The sequence below is a fragment of the Idiotropiscis lumnitzeri genome, chromosome 18, assembly GCF_059441095.1.
Source record: "Idiotropiscis lumnitzeri isolate Australia: NSW breed Sydney's pygmy pipehorse chromosome 18, RoL_Ilum_1.0, whole genome shotgun sequence".
Lineage (NCBI taxonomy): Eukaryota > Metazoa > Chordata > Actinopteri > Syngnathiformes > Syngnathidae > Idiotropiscis > Idiotropiscis lumnitzeri.
In genome coordinates, this window is record NC_142408.1 from 3,151,063 (window position 1) to 3,175,045 (window position 23,983).

At 43.2% G+C, this 23,983-nt stretch overlaps 3 protein-coding genes across 6 annotated transcripts; 2 read left to right on the forward strand and 1 right to left on the reverse strand.

Moving 5' to 3' along the window:
• Nucleotides 1-1,170: 1,170 nt before the first annotated feature.
• denr (density-regulated protein) lies at nucleotides 1,171-3,872 on the forward strand. Of its 2 annotated transcripts, none has more exons than XM_088282151.1 (8): nucleotides 1,171-1,365; nucleotides 1,798-1,892; nucleotides 2,488-2,507; nucleotides 2,583-2,667; nucleotides 2,763-2,843; nucleotides 2,931-3,047; nucleotides 3,125-3,264; nucleotides 3,534-3,872. In XM_088282151.1, the coding sequence occupies exons 2-8, from the start codon at nucleotides 1,808-1,810 to the stop codon at nucleotides 3,576-3,578; spliced, it is 573 nt and encodes a 190-aa protein (XP_088138277.1). In that variant the 5' UTR covers nucleotides 1,171-1,365; nucleotides 1,798-1,807; the 3' UTR covers nucleotides 3,579-3,872. The 2 variants fall into 2 exon arrangements, with proteins under 2 accessions (XP_088138277.1, XP_088138276.1); XM_088282150.1 differs by having other exon boundaries at nucleotides 1,175-1,365; nucleotides 2,583-2,666; nucleotides 2,753-2,843.
• A 688-nt stretch (nucleotides 3,873-4,560) lies between these two features.
• On the forward strand, nucleotides 4,561-18,912 carry clip1b (CAP-GLY domain containing linker protein 1b). Of its 3 annotated transcripts, none has more exons than XM_088281028.1 (20): nucleotides 4,561-4,674; nucleotides 5,942-6,092; nucleotides 6,303-6,835; nucleotides 7,072-7,196; nucleotides 7,788-7,989; nucleotides 8,061-8,258; nucleotides 8,491-8,594; nucleotides 8,674-8,734; nucleotides 9,884-9,988; nucleotides 10,457-10,618; nucleotides 10,713-10,808; nucleotides 11,453-11,510; nucleotides 11,832-11,917; nucleotides 12,610-12,684; nucleotides 14,368-14,453; nucleotides 15,938-16,025; nucleotides 16,106-16,262; nucleotides 16,573-16,625; nucleotides 16,700-16,815; nucleotides 16,921-18,912. In XM_088281028.1, exons 2-20 carry the CDS (start codon nucleotides 6,002-6,004, stop codon nucleotides 17,153-17,155), a joined length of 2,631 nt encoding a protein of 876 aa, XP_088137154.1. In that variant the 5' UTR covers nucleotides 4,561-4,674; nucleotides 5,942-6,001; the 3' UTR covers nucleotides 17,156-18,912. The 3 variants fall into 3 exon arrangements, with proteins under 3 accessions (XP_088137154.1, XP_088137155.1, XP_088137156.1); XM_088281029.1 differs by having other exon boundaries at nucleotides 16,703-16,815; XM_088281030.1 differs by lacking the exon at nucleotides 9,884-9,988.
• Nucleotides 18,913-19,345: 433 nt separating this feature from the next.
• On the reverse strand, nucleotides 19,346-23,881 carry bcl7a (BAF chromatin remodeling complex subunit BCL7A). The gene is made up of 6 exons (XM_088281031.1): nucleotides 23,656-23,881; nucleotides 22,373-22,454; nucleotides 21,875-21,971; nucleotides 21,633-21,782; nucleotides 21,395-21,477; nucleotides 19,346-21,311 (listed from the first exon to the last, which is right to left on the reverse strand). Exons 1-6 carry the CDS (start codon nucleotides 23,745-23,747, stop codon nucleotides 21,243-21,245), a joined length of 573 nt encoding a protein of 190 aa, XP_088137157.1. The 5' UTR covers nucleotides 23,748-23,881; the 3' UTR covers nucleotides 19,346-21,242.
• Between the last annotated feature and the right edge of the window lie 102 nt (nucleotides 23,882-23,983).

Consider the following 23,983-nt stretch of genomic DNA (forward strand, 5'->3'; position numbering starts at 1 on the left):
AGTCTTCTCTCGCAGGGACAGAGAGGAGACGTCTTGACTACGACATAAAAACAAAGAGTTGACACATATACAGGAAGTGTAAAATATGGACATCTGCAGCCACCTGCCATGCTGGCTCTTCCTCACTGCCTCTCCGGCGCGCTCCAGGTTTACAGGCAAGAGCTGAAGTTCATTCAGAGCTAGGTGTCATCCATTTGGCAATGAAAGTGGATGTTGTAACTGCAGAAGGTGTTTTGGATGGGAATGTGATTTCTTGGCTTGTAAGGGGCCCCAGGACAGAGCCTTGGGGCACACCTGAGATGAATGAGGTTGGCTCGCAGGTTAATGATAAAGTTGAATGAGCTGGGTGAGTGATTATGACACTAAGTGAATTTTTCAGAGAGGTGATTCCAATAGAAAGTGAGTGATTTGTGACAGGAAGTGTCTATTCAAAGAGAAGTGTTAGTTTCTGATGAGTGATTCTTATAGGAAGCGAAAGTGAATTCTTCCCAGTAACGAGCGAGTTTTGGTCAGACAAGCAATATTTGCATGGAAATGAGGGATTGAAATTATCACGGTGGTGACATACTCATTTTGTGTTACTGCGGCAAATTGAAAAGAACAAAATTAATTTGGGCTATGAAAGTGATTTGCAGGCGGCAACGCGCTGTAGGAATGTGGTTCAACGGGAAAGATGTTGCACACAAATATCATTGGTCCTCATTTCCTTGTGGCAAGGGTGAGAGAATGTCAGATGGAGAAGTCGGTTTGGATACCTGTCGCAGCTCCGACACGGCGCGGTCCTGTTTGGAGCGAGCCAGTTCCAGTAGCTCGTCTTTCCAGCTGTCGCCTTCCCCTGGCAAATGAAAACAATCACAAGTTCAAAGTGATGCAACACGAATATACTGTGTGATGCAAAAACGCAGACCCAATTATTCTACAGAATTGAAGTGATTAGGGGAATCCTGAGTGGAAGCAGACAGAGAGACAGACACAGACAGACATTCTCAACTACAGACAGGAACTGTTTGATTTGAAATTTCGTGATTTACCTACTACAACATATTTCGTATTTTCAAGGCAGATAAATAAGATGTATGAATCTAACTAAATATTTTAAACGATGACGAATGTTTCCAGCCTAAACCAGGATGCGTGATTGTTTTCCAATGCTGCAGGGGGCGCTAATTCCAGAGAGTATTCTAATGTCTGCCACTCTTCCATCACACAAGCTAGAAAAGCGCTGCAAGCGAGGCGTGCTTAAAGTACGCCAACTAAACTAAGATAGTGCTTTAAAAATTGAATGACTTTCTGAAGCGTCCATCAACGCCAACAATGCCAACGTTGTTATTGAGAAGAAATCGCTTTTAACGGATATTCTTCAGGGTGCGTTGCTCGGAACTTGTTTTCCTTGAGTTTGTGGCAGAGGAGCTAGCTTGCTAAGCTAACGAGTTGCTAACGGTGACAGCTGTGTGACTCAACACTAGGCTGAAGAAACAATTATTCTAACGTGCCTATATGGGTTTTGAAAAGCCGATTTACGATAGTCATAGCACGAAAACAACTCTGCCTTTGTACTTCATTAAAATGCTATTTATTTTTTACGGGCGCGACTTAGCCGGCTCGAGCACGTCATTTAGCTGTAGGTGCTACCGCGTAAGCTAATTATGCGCCTAATCACAATCAAAACAGCCTGTTTAAAATATACATAAATAAACTGTGCACCCTTATGTTCAAAAGTGTGAAGGTCTTTCGAAAGTGACTATCGTTTTAATCATATGCTTTTTACATCACACATGTTTGTCTGTTTTTTTCCAGACATTTTGTGATGGCTACTACTGAAATGGAGTCTGCAGAACATGAAACGGTCGATCCTGATTCAAAGTACCCATTGAAAGTTCTTTACTGTGGAGGTATGAGTATATTTCTTTTTACATAGATGTGTATGTAAAACAGGATAATCAGGTTTAATTTTTAAATTATTTGATCCATTTTTAAATTGATCCATATTTCATCATCAATCTCTGCTGATACGCAAACAACTTGGCAGTAAAATGAGAAGAGCCACCGCCCTAAGGCATCGTCAGTGTTGGCAACTTAAAAGTTTAAATCAAAACCTATTTGTGTGCAATGTTCTATGGTCCCACACTAGTTTAAACATGCTATCGACACGAATATTGGCATGGTGGAGTAAGAGTTACGCAGATGAATCCACCTATTTTCTGCCATTCAAGAAAGTTGACCTTTTGTTCAGCACTGCCCCCTGCTGTTGACTAAAATTGATAAAGTGCCCTCATGGGCTTGCCCTGTGGACATAGCGTCGCATCTTTTTTCTGGCTTTGGTCACATGATTTAATTCTAGTTATTTTGTTAGCACTTCTAAGGCATTTTGCATTGGGTGTTAGCATTCAGCCATCGGACCTTCACACCTATGTATCGTCTTTCTCATACCTTGTCTGTGATGCAGTGGTTAAGATTAATACCCTTTTTCCTCCCTCCCCTCTGCAGTGTGCTCTCTGCCTTCCGAGGTGAGTGTAATATGCGTCAAATACTCTGTACGATGTGTATGTCACATTATTAATTGTAATTTATTATGTGGTCAGTACTGCGAGTACATGCCCGAGCCAGCCAAATGTCGGCAGTGGCTGGAGAAGAACTTCCCCGATGTTTTTGCCCGGATGACTCTCGGTGAGGGTCAATAAAGCTGTCGTTTTTGTTTTTTTTCTTTGTGACATTGGTGTTTACAGTTTGCACTGTGTCTTTTTGTCCAACTGGCCCCGCAGCCAGAACCCCCAAAAAGGACCCTGAGGCTGGCGACGTTCCCCCTGTTGCCGAGGAGGAGGAGAAGAAGAAGCAGAAGAGAGGTTTGAGCTGCAGCAATGTAGTCAGGACATAGTTAATTGTGGCCTACGCCTGCTCAGTTGCACTCACATTGTTCCTTTGCTGGCCAGGTGGGCGAGGTCAAATCAAACAGAAGAAGAAGACCGTGCCTCAGAAGGTGACGATAGCCAAAATCCCGCGAGCCAAGAAGAAATACGTGACGCGGGTGTGCGGCCTGGCAACATTTGGTGAGTTATTGCATGAATGCATGTATACTGCATGTATTTTATACGCTGAAGTGTCATGTGCTGGTGATGGTCTACAGACATTGAGCTGAAAGAGGCTCAGCGGTTCTTTGCTCAGAAGTTCTCCTGTGGCGCCTCCGTCACGGCCGAGGATGAGATCATCATTCAGGGAGATTTCACCGACGACATCATCGACGTCATTCAAGAGAAGTGGCCTGAGGTGACTTGATATCAAGAATACATAATCTGGATATTGGAAAACAAGTACTACAGTATTGTCATGTGCCTCATGCTAACAAATTAGTTATCAAGTCACCCAAACTGACAGTAAATGTTTTACAAGATCGCTAACCTTACATAGCGTAATGCACTATATAATAATAAATAATATTGAAGGAAGCTCATATGCGCTAACCATAGCAATATTTGCTCAAAGTTGCTAACCTTGTCCAAAGAAACTAAAAAGTAAAAATGTGTTGTGTGTTTCAGGTGGATAACGACAGCATCGATGATCTGGGCGAGGTGAAGAAGTGAAGACCAAAATGTGCACTTTTACTGAAAAAAATGGATGTGACCTGAAACGACAACTTGGCCAAATGTACACCTTAATGTCATTTTATACCTATTTTATTTACTGTACATAAAACGCTGCGCAGCACCTGGCCACTCACTTGAAATTTCTTTTGGTTTCATTCATTTTTCTCGCCAAAAGGTGTGGTATCATGTGAAGCCCTCCACATATACTGTTGTTCCCTGAAGTGAAAGTGTTGGCTCGTAGATGACGATTTTCCCTTGTTAGAACCATTAAAAAGATTTCTTTTCAGGGTTGCTCATCTGTCCTCACCTGCTGCTGTTGATCTTAATTGTCTGTGGGCTTGTTAATGCAGATTACATTCACTATTTTCTTTCATTTATCTGTTGCTCTTGGTGCCAAGAACTGCATCAAACTGAGAACATGAACTTAATTTCATCTGAGCCTGTCTAGTACAGAAATAGTGTTTTAACACTATCTTGTGGCATCTACAGGCAATTATAAACTTGTGGAGCGGGCCATCAATTACTTGTGAAATTTTGCTATTTGCGACATGCCTCCGTCCCTATTCCCCACAAATAGCGGGGTAACAGTTTTTTTCTTCTAACTTGGCAGTTTGCACACGATAAATTCTTATGAACAAGGCCGGAGTGCGGGGGACTGCCCGGCGAAAAAGGGTCAAGTACCCAGCTTTGCCAGTACAATGCAGTTGTTATATAAATATGTCAAAGTCCTAATACTAGTGCAGAAATGTCATCGAATTGGAGGGTTAGTTAAAAATAAATTTAGTGTAGTCGTTTCACTAGCGCAATGTATTGTCTTCTTTTGAAGACAAAGAACGAATAAGTACACGAACCAAGCTGGATATCGGGATAAATCCTAAGAGTTTTCCACGCCGCAATGTATTGGGGCTCCGATTTTTCAGTTGAAAGATGACCGAGCTTTCAACGATGTCACTGAAGGCGGCTTGGAGTAAGCTTGTGACGTCACGCTAGGCGGCACCGAGCCCGAAGAGGAAGAGGAGAGGGAAAAGGCTGCTTGCCTAGAAAAACATGTCATGTAACGGTACTCGGCAGCATCCACCCCGGCTGGCAGCAAGTAAGCGTCCACGGCGACACTTAACCACACACTCGTCCACTTTTAACGTAGTTGACACGTTCAAAGCGGCGACACTTTGTCATTTATATGCAAGTCGTCCCCTGTTGATTTACGCCTTTATATTGCTAATCTGTTGCTAGCTAGCCCTGGAATTACAGTGACATGAAAGCGGCTAAAAATAGCATAAAATGAGTTATAAACGTCGACGCACTGAGACGCCATTTTAATTGTGAAACGATATCTTTTGCGTGGGCGCATAGGAGCATATTTGGCGGTTAACTGGCTTTCAAGTGAGTCTAACACGACTCCCAACATAAACACAACACATGCCTTTATTATGTTTTATGTATGGCTGACGTATGGAAACATAATTTGGACTCGTTAAAAGTAGTTGGAGGCTGACGTCAGGGGCATTTGACAGGGCAGGGAGGCTGCTCGTTCGGGTGCGAGTGCGCGGGCTGGACGGGGTTAGTGAGCAGAGATTTGTTGATGGAGTTCCCATTTCCTGCCGCGGTTGTTTACACTGTACTCCCGCATATTCGCGGTTCAGCATTCACGTACTTGTCTACTTGGACCTGATTAACAGCTGGTTGCTGAGGGGGGGGGGGGAATATGCAAGGAAAGGTATGGATTGCTCGTGTCAGTGGTGGACGTTCACACGAGATTAGAAGTCGGTTAAGTAGCCACAATTTGTAGTCAAGTAGTCCTGCTCATTAAAATCAGATGGGAAAGATAGAAAACATGCAGGAAAGCGGTCCTCGAGGACCGGAGTTTGACACCTGTGCTAGACATTCGTAGGGCGATGCTGACACCAACAAATCTTTTTAGAATCGATTATTCCCTCGATTACTCTGGTAATGTTTTGTTGACATTTCCCACAAAAATCATGTCACGTTGCACTCACACTCGATCACTGTTTAGTAATGTGATGATAGAGCAAGATATGCTGAGCGAAGTTCACTGGAGATGGTTTAACATCCACCCATTAGATATGACAATTTAGTGAAAGATGCTTTGTTCCCGTAAAATGGTGATGGGATAGACTGTGACAAGGCTTAAGCTTGTTCATTGTCACTCGAGCACGTTCCCGTGTTCCCAACTACGCCAGCTGCGCTTGGCAGTAATTACAGACATTTTTATGACTTTAACCAAGTTTTCAGAATTTTTTAAAATTTATTTTTGGGGATGGGATGCTGTTTTGGAGATCTTGCATTTCATCTGTAAACACATAAAATCAGTGCATTCAAACATTATGCACATGTTTCAGATCCCGCCAATCACATGGTGGGGAAGGACTCCCCTCCATAAGAAGGACAAAGCAGGAGCCATGAGTACAGCGAGCAAAGTTAGTGGGCTCAAGCCCCCCACTAAAATAGGCCGTCCACCTGTAGTTACCATAAAGACCCCCCCTTCCTCAGGTAAGAACATGAAAGGATTTTTAAATATTTTATTTTATTTTAGCAAATGAACATTTCACATGCTTTAAACTCATTTAGCCATTTCCAAATTGACTAAAATATATTGAAAAGCACTTTTTAAAATAGGAAACTGCAGGTGGTAGGGTGTCAACAGTTGAGACCCACTGCCCTCAATGATCCTCATGAAAATCTTGAAATCTGCCATGACAGGAACTCCAAAGCTGCTTCCTGCTTCTGAGAAGCCCCCCGGTGATGGCAACGCCTCCCCGGGTCAAGATGGCGTCGCCGACTTCCAGATGGGGGAACGGATCTGGGTCAATGGCAACAAACCCGGCTACGTGCAGTTCGTGGGCAGCACGCAGTTTGCTGCGGGCCAATGGGCGGGTATCGTGCTGGACGAACCCATCGGCAAAAATGACGGCTCTGTGGCAGGAGTGCGCTACTTCCAGTGTGACGACAACAGAGGGATTTTCACGCGGCCCTCCAAACTGACCAGAACACCACTGCCGGAGAAGGAAGCCAACGGGGGGCAGGCTAAGCCCACGCAAGCGGGAAGCGAGATTGCGCCAGTTGGGTCGCCATCAACCGGGACTGTCGAAAACGTAAGGAATTTCCCTCCCGGCGGAAAGCTAACTGGCACGCTGATCCGAACAGTCCAATCCACTGAGTCAGTGTCCAACCCGTCTGACACAGAATCCATGAAAAAGAACAAGCGGGAGCTCAGGAGAGGAGATCGTGTCCTGGTAAGATCGGCATTCCCAATGAAATGCTCAAACTCTTCCATCTACCGTGAACTTTATTCTCTATATATAAATATATATATATTATAAAAACAAATAGCGTAAAGTGACACATTCTTATCGTAGCAGTAACAAGTTTCCCTTCCAGAAATCAGTAAAGTGCTCCTATAGTTTTTCAGGAAAAAAAAAGCCATGAATCGAAATTTAGTTTTCTGTTAATTTATATCTGTTGTGTTCAGGTGGGCGGGACCAAGGCAGGAGTGGTGCGCTTCCTAGGTGAGACGGATTTTGCCAAAGGGGATTGGTGCGGCGTGGAGCTTGATGAGCCTCTGGGCAAGAATGATGGGGCAGTAGCTGGTACCAGGTACACACTACGCGGGTTCACCAGCAGCTTCTCTTACTTCACATGCACACCCTAATCGAGGCTTTAATAAGATACGACGGCCCCCTTAAAACTCAGTGATTAAAACTTTTCTAATTGTACTTTATATGTAAGTGCATTTTTTTTTTACTCTTCCGGTACAGTGCATTTACTCAGTTGCATTCATTTTTTTTAAGTACAATACATTTTCATGTAATCTCTAGGAGATCTTTGTAAACATGAACATACCATTTTTATTTAACTTTCATATGCAATACATTTTATTTACGTAACTAGGTTTTTAAGTTGTTTTTTATTTTTTAATTGGTAATATTTAAGTGCAGTGTTAGTTTTCGATGAAAATGATGCTACTGTATTTTACTGTATTATAATTATGGTGATGCTTTGAGAGTTGAGTATCGAAGGTTTGAGATTTGTTGGTCTATTCAGTCAATTAAGGTTTTATGGTGAGAGTTAGAGAATTCTTATTTCCATAATTTCCAGTTATTCAATCTCAGTCTGATCTCATAATTGTGTTTTTCCATCATGCAAATATCCTAATTGTTTTGCGTGTCCTTCCCCCAACCCGCTCAGGTACTTTCAGTGTATGCCCCGGTATGGCCTCTTCGCCCCCGTCCACAAAGTGACACGTATCGGCTTCCCGTGCACCACGCCGACCAAAGCCAGGAGCTCCCGCCGGAGGTCGCTCCTCAAAAGGAGCCCGAGCGCCTCCTCCATCAGCTCCATCAGCTCCACCGCCTCCTCTGTCAGCGGCAAACCCAGCCGAGCGGGACTGGTCAGTACGCGACATTTCCGCAAGGTCTTAACATGAATTTGGAGTTCATCATTTTTCTTTTCCGTGCTCAGTTGACAGAAACGTCGGCCAGGTACGCTCGCAAAATCTCAGGTACCACAGCGCTGCAGGAGGCGTTGAAGGAGAAGCAGCAGCACATTGAGCAACTGCTGGCCGAGCGTGACCTGGAGCGCTGCGAAGTGGCCAAGGCCACCAGCCACGCTGGGGAGGTGCAGCAGGAGCTCTCCCTGCTGAGGAAGGGCCGTGATCAGGTATATGATAAGCCATGCCAGTGATATGCAAATTAGAAATCCTAAAGGGCTGCCAATCTCCTGTCACAAATTCAAAACAAGCACCTCAGGAGAGGATTTATTTTCCAATACAAGCTTAGAACTGCGAGGATGAAGGAAATATATCATATCTATTCACATTTCAATTACTTCAGTGCCCGCAAATAGAAATATGTAAAACTATTGTGCGTGTGTGTGCGTTTGTGCGTGTCAGTACGCTGCGGAGACAGAGGCCAAGCTGGACCAGCTGAGGTCGATGGTGGAAGCAGCCGACCGGGACAAAGTGGAGCTGCTCAACCAGCTGGAGGAGGAGAGAAGGTCTGCACTCTAGGGTGACGTCGTTTAAAATTTTCATACTCGTCAAAGTCCTCTTGACTATTTTGTCGTTCCGCGACAGGAAAGTAGAAGACTTGCAGTTTCGCGTGGAGGAGGCGTGCATCACCAAAGGCGACCTAGAGGTAACTTTACGCTTACGCAATTCATCTGTTTTTCATGAAGCTTAGTTTAAAAACTCATGCCTCATAAAACATGAATCCAGCTCAAGATGACTGAAGGGAATCTTCATCAGCAAATCTGTTTAATGGTCGTCTTCTTCCACACCAATGTCTTAGAACGTTTTTTGTTTTTTTTAACAACTACAAATGACTCGGCCCATCTGTCCGATTAAAATCAAAAGTGACTCTTGAGCATACTTTTGGGACTTCATGCTCTAATACAGGGGTGGGCAAACTCTTTGATTGGTGGGCCACAATGGGTTCTAAAATTTGACAGAGGGGCCGAACCAGCAACAGATGGATGGAGTGTTTTGGTAACCTCACCTCATCGGAGAAAAAAAATACATTTAATTTGAAATGAAAATGAAAAAAAGCATTACAACAGAAAGGTTTACTCATTTAATTTTTTTCAAGTTTGGCAGGCCGGATTAAAACGTTTAATGGGCCGCTTGTGGCCCTCGGGCCGTAGTTTGCCCACACCTGCTCTTATAGATGCCGTGCCCCCAACTTTCAATTGGCGCCTTCATTTTGCCATTAAAAATAAATAAATAAATAAAATTGTTAGACAATCAATTTTATATTTTTATTAATTCCAACTGCTTCCTCCTTGAATTTTTTTGCCTTAACCTCTTCATAGGTCATCTTGTCCTGCTTCATTCACATGCATGGAGTGTTGCATGTCCTCCTTTGCCAACTTTCTGTCTTTCCAAAACTGATTTTGCATCGAGGCGACAAATGAAGACGGACTGTTCGGTCACCTGTCAACCTCACCTAAATTTTATTACCTTACCTGTCACCACAGGTGTACCCTTTACTTACCAAACGTGCTACCTCACTGTCACCTCTTTAATTATCAACTTACTTGTTACTTTCATTGTCCACTTCACCTTTCACATCTTCACAACCTTACCTCTCCGCCTTACTTGGCAACTTTACCTGTCACTTAACCAAACGGTCTTCTCTTGTCGGTGCCAAATTACCGCCTTATATTTCACCCTGTTGCAACGTTTTATTGTATGACAGAGTTCTTCCTCTCTGTGCTGCTCTTATGTTTGTGTGACCTAAAGCATGCACGTTAGCCCCCTTTCTCGCTTCTCTTTCTTGCACTAACAGACGCAGATCCGTCTGGAGCACACCTGCATGAAGGAGCTTGAGCAGAGCCTGCTCTTTGAAAAGACCAAAGCCGACAAACTCCAGCGGGACTTAGAGGACACCAGGGTAAAATCTGAAGATGGTCACCCCATCCGGGAGCTCTATTAAAAAAAAAAAATCCTTACAGGGATAATAATGCGAGTTTGGCACTGAAGCTAAATATCATTATCAGATTCCTCTTTCACACAGAGATCCAGCAAAATGTGCACGTTGGAGCCATAACAGATGTTCTAGTATCTGCCTTTGCCTTTAACCCAGAGCCTGGTGAATTACCCGCTGCTATAATTATTCTCAATAAAATGTATTTCTATACTTTTTGGCGGTATCTGCAACAGATTAATTTGATTTACATTACTTCCTCTGCGGAATGAAGCTTAAATTTGGTTGTGATTCAGCTTTAGCCAGACTTTTTGGAACGCATTAATCATCAAAACTCAGGTTTGATTGGAATTTAGCTTCTGCTAATGCTATCAGGTCGCTCACATCCAGCCGAGACGTGCAAAAAAAAGTCTTGTTCTCCACCTTGCCATGCAGGTGGCCACAGTTTCGGAGCGTTCACGCATCATGGAGCTGGAGCGGGAAGTGTCAGACCTGCAGCTGCGTCTTCGGGCGTCGCTACAAAAGGAGGACGCGGCGTCACTCTCCCAGCAGCAGCTTGCCAGCCTCAAGGCCCAAGCCCAGTCACAGGAGAAAAAGGTTGGTTCTGGTTCCTTCCTAAAATGGAACCCGAATACCTAACCTGTATTATATCAATTTCTTTTGTATGTTGCTTTCATGTTGTCTACCGCAGATCAGCGAGCTGAGCGTGGACCTGGAGAGCAAAGACAAGGAGCTTCGGTCCATTCAGGATGATAAAGATTCGCTGCAACAACAGCTGAGCAGCTTGGTAAGAAAAAAAAAATCCACTTCGCCCCCGGCCTAATGGGGCTAAAATAGTTGGTGTCAAGGAAGTATGTTCAAGTGTTACATTTCCACTGTAAAACATTTCCGAGAGGAGCAAAGTTTAGCCAGGGTTGTTAGCTGTAGATTTTTTATTTTTTTTTTCGCTCTGCTGAGCGGCTATTCGAAAGTTCAAGATAACAAACGACGGAGGTCTTGTTATTGCTTGCTATTGGTTATTTTATGGATTGCAAAGGATGTCTATTTATTTTTATAAAAATGTATCACCATTTTAGAGGAGAAAGGGCATCAATTTCTGGTGTTCTCAACTAGTCGTGGACGGGATCAAAATAACGATGTTTACTATACTGATGACTAATTTTTGTATGTGTCAGCCGATTGTAATTTGATTTTTGTCTTACCTTTTAAAGCAATGTTATCCCCTAAAGCACATTTTGTTCACATTCAGTAAATATGTGACATGCCTGCACATTTATAGCCTACCTGCTTTTTTTTTTGTATATTTGGGCTTGAGGGCATTCGTTAAAGTGGCCTCATTAGGAGACATTTTGTTCACAAAGCTCATTCCTGCTCACTTAAGTCAAAGGACAAGAATGTTACTGTCTTCATGGCCGTGTTTCTCCTCTGCAGAGAGTGCAGCTGCAGCACGCCGAGCAAGAGAGCGCCAAGATGGAAAAGGCCACCCAAGGTAAAACGACGCACCGCTTCGACTGTCACCTCACGTGTCAACCTTTCTCATCACCTCATTTGCTGTTTTACTTGCCATCTTCTCACTTCACCTTCTTCTGAGTTTGCCACGCTGTAGTATTTGTCAACCTTACCTGCCACCTCACTTATCACCTTACTGTCCATATTCCTGTAACTTACCCTTTCCTACATGGCACCTTTACCTGTCATTTCAATTACCAACTTTAACTGCCACCTTACCTGACACTTTGCCAATCACTTTACCGGCCATTTTACCTTTAACCCGTGGCCTTCTAACAAGGCAGCTTTTGCTGTTTTTCAGAATTGGAGCAGTGGAAGAAGGACTTTCAGGAGCTGAAAGAGGGGAGCCAGTGTCGAGAACAGGAACTCAAGGCTCAGCTGTCACAGGTTAATAACTTTTACATTAGATTTCCACTGCGTGTAATTAATTGTTTAGATCCCTTCTTTAATTTAGAATTGTCCAAATTCTCAATTTCAGCTGTTCACCAGTAAATGTTCTGAGATTTCTGTACTCATTATTTTTGTGTTGAATCAAAATAAAACATTAGATTTTACTTTGGAAAACAATGATCAATATTTTGCCCATTTTCTGACATGTTATAGACCAAACCAGAAATTGAATCCGAATTTATGTTTGTCTATTTTCAGCAGTTGATTTTGGAGTGGATTTTTTTTTTTTTTAAATAAAGTTAAAATCCATTAAAATCGAATTTCTAATCCAGTTCATCAATTAAAAAAAGGATCTTTGACGTCTTTAGCCGTCAATGGCAGTAAATGAGTTAACCAACAAAATAATGCACAGATTAATCTATCATTAAGTCATTGTTAGTTACAACCCGAAAATATATTTTGTTCACCCACTCTGTGCGGTCCATGACCAAACGGGGTCCGTGACCCGGTGGTTGGGAAGCCTTGCTTTAAATGGAGCAGCTTCACCCTGAGGGACGTACGTTGCTTTCTCGTGCATGCTCCAGTGAACGCAGAGTAAAGCGTATTATTTCATGTTCTCAGGCGGCCAACACAGTCGCAATAATTCACGTCAGTGCGCCTGTCACATGTGTGCCGTCTTGTCGACACAGGCCAGCGTGACGTCGGAGGGGACTGCGCTTTCCCTGGAGAAGCTGACCGATGAGAAGAAGGCGCTGGAGACACAGGTTAGAACTTGCCTGATCCAGTGCCCACAGGAAGTCATTACGCACATTTTAAAAGCAGCCGAGCCTACTCGCGACCACGCTCTCAAATCCGTTCGCCGCAGTGTGTGATGATGTAATCCTCACGTGGCACACCTCATATGACACGCTGTGATTAATAGAAAGAGAAATAATCCGTTCCATGGTGCCATCATAAACCTCAATTGACTGTTTTTAGGACAAATATTCGGCAAGTGACAGCTCAAAGGATTTTTTTTTTTTTTCACAATTTAAAACAAGTGCCAGGACAGCCCTAAGTTAAAAAGTTCAAATTGTGCCCAAAGTGTGAGTATTTAGTATGGCTATTATTATTTTCTTTAATGGCTATGAAGTACGTCTAAAATGTACTTCATTTGTTTTGTTTTTTTTAATTATTTTATTACTTATACTTACAAAGACTGCAACAATTATTTAAGGAATCAAAATTGATCAAAACTTGGCATTTTTATTTCGGTATGTACACTTGCTACCAGCAGTTCAGACATTATTTGAGGGGACTCTGTACACGGACTACTTGAAGTTGAAGCAAAGGGCAATTTCTCAGTCATTAAGAGGTAGTTATATAACATTAAATATGAACAAAACTGTTTGTGATATTGTGCTGAGCAGTCAGTTGCTATGTTTATGATATGTGACAGAAGAATGGAACCTGAACCTCACAAATGTCAGGCAGACATGCTAACCTCTACTTCCTGTGCTGCCATAATATATTTTTATTCTAATGGCGGGCACAAGTGACATTCAGTGTTGACGACGTGCGTGAACATCAACTGAAGCTTCCAGCCTGACGTGATTCGTCGTCGCCGGCGTGGAAGCTAAAAGACTGAGCAGCGGCAGGAGAATAGAGGCGGGTCTTAGTCCTGCTTACATAATTGAAGCCACAGAGCGAGCGAAAGAGAGAAATGGGGAGAGAGAGGCTGTTCTGTCTCTCTCGCAGTCTGTTAGACAGTATTGGTGCTGCTAGAAGGGGATGAGCGCTTAATTCATGACAGTGTAGCGGCGCTCTGTTTTTAGCGAGGGGGGGGGCTACAACACAGGTATGGACGTTGCGGCGCTGCGTCACGCTTACTCCGGAGGCGTGTACTCGCCTTGCTACCAGGTACGACTTATATTGCCCGATTTAACACATACTGACTCACCTCAAGTCCGGCAGCAGCTCAACATGAAGAAACATGGCAACTCGATAACTCTGATAGAAAAAAACACATTCAGATAGGAGACTTCTTGGATTCTTCTTGTGACTTTTTTGTGGGGCCGTTTGTGAGCGACACACCTGGCGAATTTCATGTTGCCAAGTGAAACTAGCTTCCGTGGCTGAATTTTCCGGGCCCTGAAGATAGCCGAAATGTTTTTGAGGGTCGACTCCGGATACACACGCTTAACAAATTTCATCTGACTAAGTGAAGGGCATGTAGTTATAAAAGTGCACGTGTCTGACGCCGCATCGTCAATAATGTGAAAGTTCTAATTAATTATTGACTCCTGCTCCACGTGTTTGAAAGTTTATTTTTAGACATGTGTTGCAGTCATTCTGGGTTTGCTGGATCCCGATTTTGTGTTGGTCCTGTGACCTCCTGCTGCTTATCATGTATGGTTTATTCATGACGTATTCTGTTTCCCGACCTCTACACGTGTTTTTGTGTGCAGCTGGACACGCTGAAGCAACAGAATTGCAAATTCCAGGAGGAGCTAAGCCTCGCTCGGGAGCAGCAGCACCTCATCCATACGGACGTGTAAGTATCATTGATTCTGTTTAACGTTGAGTATAATGTTCCAAACCCACCCGGCAAATGGGGAAATTCTGCAACATATCGAAAAAAAAAAAGTTTTTCAAATATATTTTTTAGTTGTATCCGGGCGGCACGGTGACCAACTCACATTGCAGAGGCCGTGGGTTCGATTCCCGTTCCGACCTTCCTGGGTGAAGTTTGCATGTTCGCCCCGTGCCTGCGTGGGTTTTCTCCGGGTACTCCGGTTTCCTCCCACATTCCAAAAACATGCATGGCAGGTTGATTGGAGACTCTAAAATTGTCCCGAGGTGTGAGTGCGAGCGCAGATGGTTGTCCGTCTATGTGTGACGTGTGATTGGCTGGCAACCAGTTCAGGGTGTCCCCCGCCTACTGCCTGAAGACAGCTGGGATAGGCTCCAGCACCACCCGCACCCCACGTGAGGACAAGCGGTACAGATAATGGATGGATGGATAGTTGTACCCCTCCCACATCCCTTAATGCATTTAGATTTTTTTTCGAACACTTTTTAAAGTATTCGTTAGAATCTGTTCTCCCTCTCTCGGTATTAAGAAACGGGGGACCATCACTTTAAGGGAACAAAGAGATGAAAATGAAAAAAAAGAATATGAAATATTGCATATTCAAAAATAGTCAACCAAAGCATATTTTCAACTAGACTAAATGCTAAGAGGATGCAAAACGTTATAGACGGGTTTATAGAAATAAGCATCAGTATTATGGTACTCATAAGCCAGCAAAGAATTGCTACTTTCGCACAAACACCAAAAAAACATACAAACCAGCGTATGCAGCATAAATTTCTTCTTGCTCTGGTTACATTCTGTGGAAATGCAATAATTATTCAAAGTAGCAGATGATTCATGTTGATTTTGTGTTGATCTTCTGCCGGGCGTTGAGATTTATTTTTAGAATGTGTGTGTGTGTGTACACACGTGTGATTTTGCCTGGCATACGCCCCTCCCGCCGCGATGTCAGAGCCGCAGATGGATGTAATTGGCTGAGTTATCGTCACAAAAAAGCATTCAAATACTTCCGGTTTCCTGCATCACTCTGCTGCTGTTATGTAATTGCTGTCCTACTCGCGCTGCCTGGCTCCAGCAATGACATCACCATTTGTGTGTGTGTGTGTGCGTGTATGTGTCTGTGGTAGCGAGAGAACAGCTGCTCAGATGGTGGCAGTATTACCAAATATGTTTTGAATAGTAATTCAAATATAAAGGTTTTAATACATCTGATTTAATATAAATCAAACTCTTACAACTATTACTAAAATAGCAACAGACATCAAAATCAAAATATCAAATGTGATTTTTTTTTTAACTTAGGCTCAAATAAGCGTGATTTGGTGGTGATAGAAATGACTGTAAAAATGACTTTTGAATCTGACATTAATAAGAATCAAAATAAAGACATTCATCAAAACGGAGCTACATAAATACGTATCAAAATGTGACTTTTTGTGCAGAACGATGTCCACTGACTCTGGCGTCCAGAACTCTCCGAACGTGGTCGCTAACGACAAAGAGCGTGAGCTGGAGACGCTGAGGAACGAGGTGCTTGCCCAGAAGAAGGACCCCATGGTCATCACCATCCTCATCCTCATCACGGCGTCTCTGCGCTTTCCTCCCGTCAGGTTGCGACGTTGCGGGGACAGAACGCCGTGGCCGAGACACTACGTTCGGCCGTGACCACGTTGGAGAACGACAAGGCTCAGCTGCGGGAGTGTGTCTGTGCCCTGGAGCAAAGGCTCATGGGACGGTCGGATGGCGAGCGGGAGGTGACGCTTTCAGGTGAGGAAATGTCGGACCAAATAATAGACATCATAGACATACTGTACATTGGTCGATCGATCTTTTCACTCCTCATGTTAGCACACCCGACAATGTGCAGGGACGGTTGCTAGGCTACGCGGAGTGTTGCATTCACGGGATCAAGCATTGTAGGAATTTCTGAAATATTGCCAACCAAGATTCTCTCTGCATCTCTTAAATTGAATTAATTCAGGTGCGCTGGACCACAGGTTGGGCCACTCGGGCCTTGTGGTCCGTGAGGTATGTCCATGTTTGATTTTGTTCACTAACTCGCCATTGCCCCCTTCAGGTGACAAGGCTATGGCGCAGCTTATGGAGGAGAAGGAATTCGCCGAGGGACAGGTGAGTTGGATGTCCATCCCCGCCGTCGTCGCCATTGTCACCAAAATGAATGTCTGACCTCATGTTTCTGCCAGCAGATCAATTTTCTGAACAGCGTCATCGTCGACCTGCAGCGGAAGAACGAAGAGCTGAAGATCAAACTTCAGAAGCTGGCCTTGGCCGAGTTCATCGGCAACGACGGCACAGACGGGTGAGAGCGCACCGACAAACACTGGATTAAATCATTCATTTGTTGTAGTCGGCACCGTCGTCATGTATTAATGGACTGAGAAAAATATTTTTCTCATTTGGTCAGTGTGGCGCCGGCGGAATCCAAGCATGAGAAAAAGGCTCCGCCACGTCCCTTCTGCGACATCTGCGACAGCTTCGACCTGCACGACACGGAGGACTGCCCCACACAGGCGCAGAGTCCCGACGCCGTGCCGCACTCCAGCTACCGTGGCCACCGGGACAACGAGCGGCCGTACTGCGACATCTGCGAGGTCTTTGGCCACACCACTGAGTCCTGTACTGACGACCGCACCTTCTAGACCTTTCCCAGATGCTAAAGCTCCCCGTTCCCAATATTCTACCACGGTGCAATATTGATGTAAGTATTTGACCGCGGCGGTTCATTAGCAAACATTCCTGATGAGCGACCAACCAGTCGGGTCACCTCATGTTTGACATCATGTTATGAAGAAAACAGCAAAACTGTCTAGGAGGTTGAAATTTGGTAGTGCTTAAATTAAATTTTTGAGGTAGAGTTTCTCATTGAAGGAAATGGCCAAAATGTCCCTAAAATGTCTGCTTGAAACCAAAATGGAATGCTTTCTGTATTTGTTGGCATGGCACCACGCACATGCATTAACGAAAACACCAACATTTATGAGACTTTTTTTTTTTTGTCTCTCTATTCATAATAGGCGACCAGAATTTGCGTTCAAGTCTACTTGGCCCATGGGGCTGAATTTTCACAAACATGGTCATTTGTTTCAGGCAACGCCAATATTCTGTTTTTTTGGGTCACTTTACTGCATAATATAAATTAATTCCAATTTGGTAGCAATCCGACAAAATATTGAGGATAAGTCTGTCTTAGGAGAGAAAAAACAAAGCACCTCATGTTTTTATGCAATTCCGTAACATTCGTGTCCGTCTGCGTTATTTCCTCGTTTTATTTGCATCAACAGCACATTCCGAAAACAAAATGTTTTCACGCACACAAAAAATGGTATTAGCTGGAGCAAAGCACATCCAACGATTATACTGTTTTATTTTAATACTCGGCTAGTCTTTACTGTTTTCACAAGTTTTACACTTTAAAAAAAAAAGAAAAAAGCATTGCTCTATTCAAGCTCTTAAACCACATTTTAATATTGACACGTGTAATATTTAATCCTGGTTTATATTCTTAATTTTTGTTTCCATTTGTTGTTGTTAATGAAATGTGTTGTCCCCTCACCCCCGATATTCGCAAATGTCCTCAGTGACATAAGCTAGCTAGCAAGGTTCTGTTCTACTGTAGCAGCTCTACGAACTTGCCATCTTTGCACTGTTCACTTTAACGAAACTTAACAGCGTCAATGCCATTTCTGCAACCATTATCGACAGTCATGTTAATTTTTGTGTCGGTAGAATGAATTTCAAATTTACCGTAATCACTTTCTGAGCTGTTCTTTTGTTTTGGCTTTAGCATAAAGTCTTGCTTGTTGGCTAAATTGTTAGCTCAAAGCCTGGGTGGGGGGGGAATAAAAAGATTTTGCATTAACGTAAAGCACAGTCGGTTAGCATATCTTAACCAAAATAGGAACTCACAGGCTATCTTAGCTTTGCTGGACTGTTCTCTCACTCGCACAAAAATAATTCCCCCCCTGGTTTCATGCGAAGCTAAACAGCTTGTTTAGCGCCATCCTAATGCTACCAGAAACGGATTTGCATAACATATCACTGTCGTCGTGAAGCACAACTTTTTGGGATCATATTGAATCTCCAGGTGTTTCTGTTGTCCACAATTAATGTCGCTTGTTGAAAAATTGTACAGATCAAAAGCTTATGTGACCAATATGCGCACACTGCCATCATGCAGCTAAAGTGTACAAAATACATATTTTTCTGCCCTGTTTATAAGATACCCTCCCATTTATTGTATAGTAAAAACAAATCTTGTGCTCTTTGTACGTGACACATTCTCATGTTTTATATGTGACGGGCGTCTCTTTGGGTGTGTTGTCAAATATCCTTTTTTCTATGTACTCTACTATTCATGTACTCTTAACAGTCCAATACAAGCAGCAACTCCACTCTTTCACTGACCTGATCTTTTTTTTTTTTTTCGAGATTGAGGCACAGGTTGTATCTTAAAACGGCAAGTCATCAAACTGTCATTAAAAAAAAAAAAATCCCAATTGCTCGTTTGTCAAATATGGGCTGTCTAGGACGGTTCATTTTAAAGGGAAAATCAACCCAAACATTTTCTTTACAGGAATATATTCTACACAGGCCCACTTGTCAAAACACAGCATTCTGATAAATTTTGCGTTTGTGGAATAGAAGTTAAGCAATACTCAGCTGGCTTCAAACCATAATGACTTCTTGTGCGTTTTTAGGAATTACTTTTTTAATGGGTCTAATCATAATAGACATGTTTACCGAATTTCAATTTATGAAGTGAAACTGGCTTCAGGGGTTACATTTCCAAAATTCCAGTGGGTGCAAGTGGTGCAAAGAAGAGAGTCCCAACATTTTAAGAGTTTTATTAAGAAAACAAAAACCATTGGACGATAAAAACCGAGCACTACTGATGGAATAAATAAGTCAAACCAAAGCATAAATCTGTACAAGCTCTAAAATGAAACAAAATGGTCCAGAGGGTGCGAGAAGAGAGAAAGAAAATAAGAGGTACAAGATTTCACACTGTGAACACACTTAAAAGCGACTCCTGGCTCAAATGGGGTGAAAAGCTACGTGTTGAAAAAATGAGCGCATGTATTAATGCTAATTTTACACTCTGTCAATGTCATAGAGAATAGCATTGGAAACTCCAGCGTGGCTGGACTGGGAATGAGGTATATGCTAATCCATCCTCCGAAACAGCTCTTCTCTCCGACCATGTACGCACACCCGCTAGCTACCTGAAGTTCAAGTAGAGAGCCAGCCATTAGCGCCAGAAAACAAAACGTAGTGGAAGATTTTCCTTCTTGGAAGTTAGCATCGCTTTGTCCTATATCCTACATTACGTTTCCTTGATGTTAAGATAAGCTAAATTTATTGGTTGTTACGATGACAGTCACATGGAGGACATTTAAAAAAAAAAAAAAAAAAAAAAGTAGTGTCAAACAGGCGTTTCTTTGTCATCCATATTATTTCCTGTTTTCCTCCTACTTTCTGGCTTTATGCTAAGCTATGCTAACCCAGTTGGGTCACCTGGATAGTTCCATGAAAAGAAGGGACCTGACTTTAGCATCAACACACCTCACTATTTTCTGGTTTCTCCCTGTGTTCTGACGTTGTCAAGCTATGCTAGCCTTGTTGGGTTACCATCATAATTTGGCAAAAAATAAAAGAAAATAAGGGACGTTAGCGTCACAACTATGTTAAGATGCACTAACCTTACTACTTTAGAAAGTTAGCATTAAGACCAGCTTGAACAGGACACACCTCAGGCTCTGTCTTTCCTATTTCCTACTTTCTGGATTTTTTGCTAAATGACTCTAAAATTGGCAGGAGTAAAGATGATGTTCATCTGAATAATTCTGTTAAAAAGAAAAAAAATAGGTCGGAAATTCTGCATCCGGCCAAGCAGGCCACAATTCTATTTTCTCGTTTCCTTCTGCATGTAGACTGAACTATAACACGCTACATTTGTTGGGTCACCTGGATTATTCTGTAAAAAAAAAGAAAAAAACAGGCTAGAAAGTACCATCAAGCCTGGAAGAGCGGGACAAATCTTCATGGTTTTCCTGGATTAAAACCCCTAAAAAAAATACTCCAGACTTAATCTTAAAATACGCTAAAATAACTGAATCTGTAGTGTATGAAAACATGATCCCTGTCTTTTTTCTATGGAATAAAGTTTAGGGCAAAATAAAAGATGGTGCCACAACAACACTGTCTCATCCTAAAAGATGTACAGCGAAAAGCGGGATATTGCTTCCTGACTTTGTGCTAAACTAACTGAACATGGTTGGTGCTCGTCTGGGATGAATATTTAAGGCAAAACCAAAAAGGTGGCACCACAAACTGCCTTCGGTAAAAAAAAAAAAAAGCAGGAGACCGTCTCCATGGCAAGAGAGAAGAGACTTCCACTAACAGCAGCACTTTTTTTTTTCCCGTGATCCATTTTTTTTGTAACAGTGCGTTGACCCTCCTGAGGAAAAGAAACCCTAAAATCAGTCTAGCGGGACCATCCAGGAACCCCCACCAAGCCCCCGTAATCCTCCCCAATCCAGGCGGATGCTCCTTGTTGGTGGACTGGAAGCGCGGCATCAAATTGGACAGAAGAGGGATTGGGTGGGGAGAAGGCGTGTGTCGATTCTCCCTTCGGTACTAGGGTGGGGAGGTGGGGAGAGTGGGAGGTGTCTGTGTGAGTCCATTAGCCCTAAGAGAGTTAATGGAGGGGAGGCGTTGAGGAAACCTTTAACTCTCCTCAAAGTCCTGAGACTCCACTTTGCACTTCTTGCTGGGCGGGGCCTCTTGGTCCACATCCTGAGAGGGAAAAAAAAAAAACAACTTTGATTGGCAGGTCTGTTGTCCATTGTGGTTACTAGGTGACCTGTTGTCGTGGTTACCTGAGTGGCTTTGCTGTCGGAGTCTTTATCGGCGTCTCGCTTTGCACTGCGCTCCGACGCCTCTGCTGATGCCCCGCTCTTACCTAAGAAGATGGCAGGAAAGGAAACAAGACATGATCTTAACAATGCTAATGTTTGCCCCTTGATATTGGATTTTCGGGGAAAATTCCAACATGATGCAGTTGTAAACTTGACTGCTTCAAGGCAAAATTATTGTCAGGACATGTTTGTCTCTCACCCCTCTTCGTGTCAGGACTTTGCTCGGCCTTGATGTCGCTATTTTCGCGGTGAGACACTCCGGTGGACTCTGGTGCTGGGCTGGTGCTACAACTGGTTTCCTGTTTGACGGGCGACGAGTCGGCGATGGAGCTCTGGTTGCTGTTGTCATCTGGAACACACGATATTTCATTATTTGACAATTCATCTTTTGTCAATTATTTTTAGGGAAAATTCAGGACAAGAAGCATTTGTGGTGCGCACCGTGCATGTCCATCATGCCGGGAGAGGAACTGTTCTCTGGAGTCGTCAATTCAGAACCGTATTTTTCATCCTTGCCCTTCTTCTTGTTCTTGTTTTTCTTCAAGACATTAAAAAAAAAAAATCAAGTCACATATAGATCAAACTACTTTGTTCTTCAAGGTAAGGTGAAGTGTTCTATTGCTTTCAATTTTTACCATTTACAGAGGTTAACTTCAATTTGCGCACGGTATCGTAGTTCCAAATAAAGATCACCTTCGCAAGATTTAAGTTGAAAAAGCGTTTTCATGTTATACTGTCAATTTTGTCTAATCAAAATTTAGATGTGATTAGCAATTTGAGACATCAATCACAGTGTTTCACATCTTGAACGTTCCACTATTCAGTGGTTAGATGGCAGTCAAGGATGGACGGCGTTTATTCTTGTTCATGTTTTACGATCGACAATGGGCAACTTATTTGTACACTTGTAAATTATTGGAATTTTGCAATCCTACTCACGTCATCCGATTTGGGCTCCGTCACAGGCACCCATTTGTAAATACGAAGGGACGTGTCCCCCACAGTCACCCATTTCTTCTCCCTGGACACAAATATCACAATTCCATGTTAGGAATAATATATTCACAAAACTGTACAATAATAATAAACCTAGTTTAAAATGATAAAGCTTCCTTCATACATTTAGATCCACACTTAGGGCACCATCTATTGGTATAGACATCCACAATAAGTCAGAAGGACATGATGAAATGGGAAGTGATCATTTTATTACACATAATATATACACGGTGTTAACTAAATGTTCATTATAACGTTTTACAGTTTGTCAGACATTTTTTATTGCACTATCAAATAATTTTGACCCGCGGAAAAATTTTCCATGACACAAGCTAGCAAGCAATTAGTGCCGTGTCACACAAACACAAAGCGTAAATGCTAATTGAGCATGATATGTTATATTAAAAAAAATATTTATTGAAGGAATGTTTTTTTTTTTTTTTAAACCTGTGACTCTGTGATGTCCGTCTATTATTTCAATTGCACTATACAATCTAACAAGCATTTAGCGCTGTGCTAATTTCACACTACACAATGTAAATGCTAATTGAGCATGACATAGTAATTACAATTTCTTTTTTTTATTTGGCCCAGTTTATATATTCTCAAGCCACAATTAGGTTACCATGTGACCAGGCATAACATGCGGTGACAATTTAACACACACAAGTGTTAATGCTAATTAAATGTGATAGTTGTAACAAATTGCAATTAATTGAAATAATTGTTTGCCAAGCCATTCACCGCCCGTCCCAACAGCCTACTTCCCGCTCCCCACCCCCCACCGCCAGAGCCTTGTTCTCTTACTCACTTCGACCCCCCCCCCCCCCAAAAAAAAGCGCTCGGTTTAAAATCGAAAAACAGCTTAAAAGTGCTCCGAGTCGAGGGGGGTTGTCCCCAAACGTCGCCGGGTCGAGTACCGCGGTTCCCCGGGGCGTTTAAAGCAGTAAGTGCTCGGCGTCAGGCGGCTTCATGTGACTGCTTTCGAAATGGCTCCTGGCTTCCACCGCGCGGCGAGGAGGAGCTGCTCGGCAGCCGGGCTACAGCTCTTCTATGCCGGTACACACATGCGCCGCAAACCCGCTTGACCATCTAAAGTCTCCCAATTGTTTCACTTGATTCGGTTCCCTCGCCTCCCCCAACACTGCTTTCTCTCTCGTTAGATAACCACAGAGACGTCTTTTTGTCTCCCCCCCGCCTTCCCCTTCACCACCGCCGCTTACCATTTTCGTACTTTCTCGATAGCGGCCATAACTCGCTTGATGTCATCCTTGGCCCTGCTCCGGGTCTCCGCTCGGACCGACCTGCCCGACATTGCCGCGGTGGGGGGTTATAATATTCGAAGGACGGGCTCGCCGGTCCGGCTCTGTGTTCAGTTCAGACACAATGCTAACAGTGGAGAGAGCGGCGCACAGCAGGGAACAACGCGCATGCGCCGCCCGATGGTTGCATACTGGTACGGGCGGGGCGAGCAGGAGGAAGAAGAGCTATGTTTATGCTATCCAGTGGCTAGCCAAATGGCATCAGAAGCGCTATAAAAGTTTGGACGAA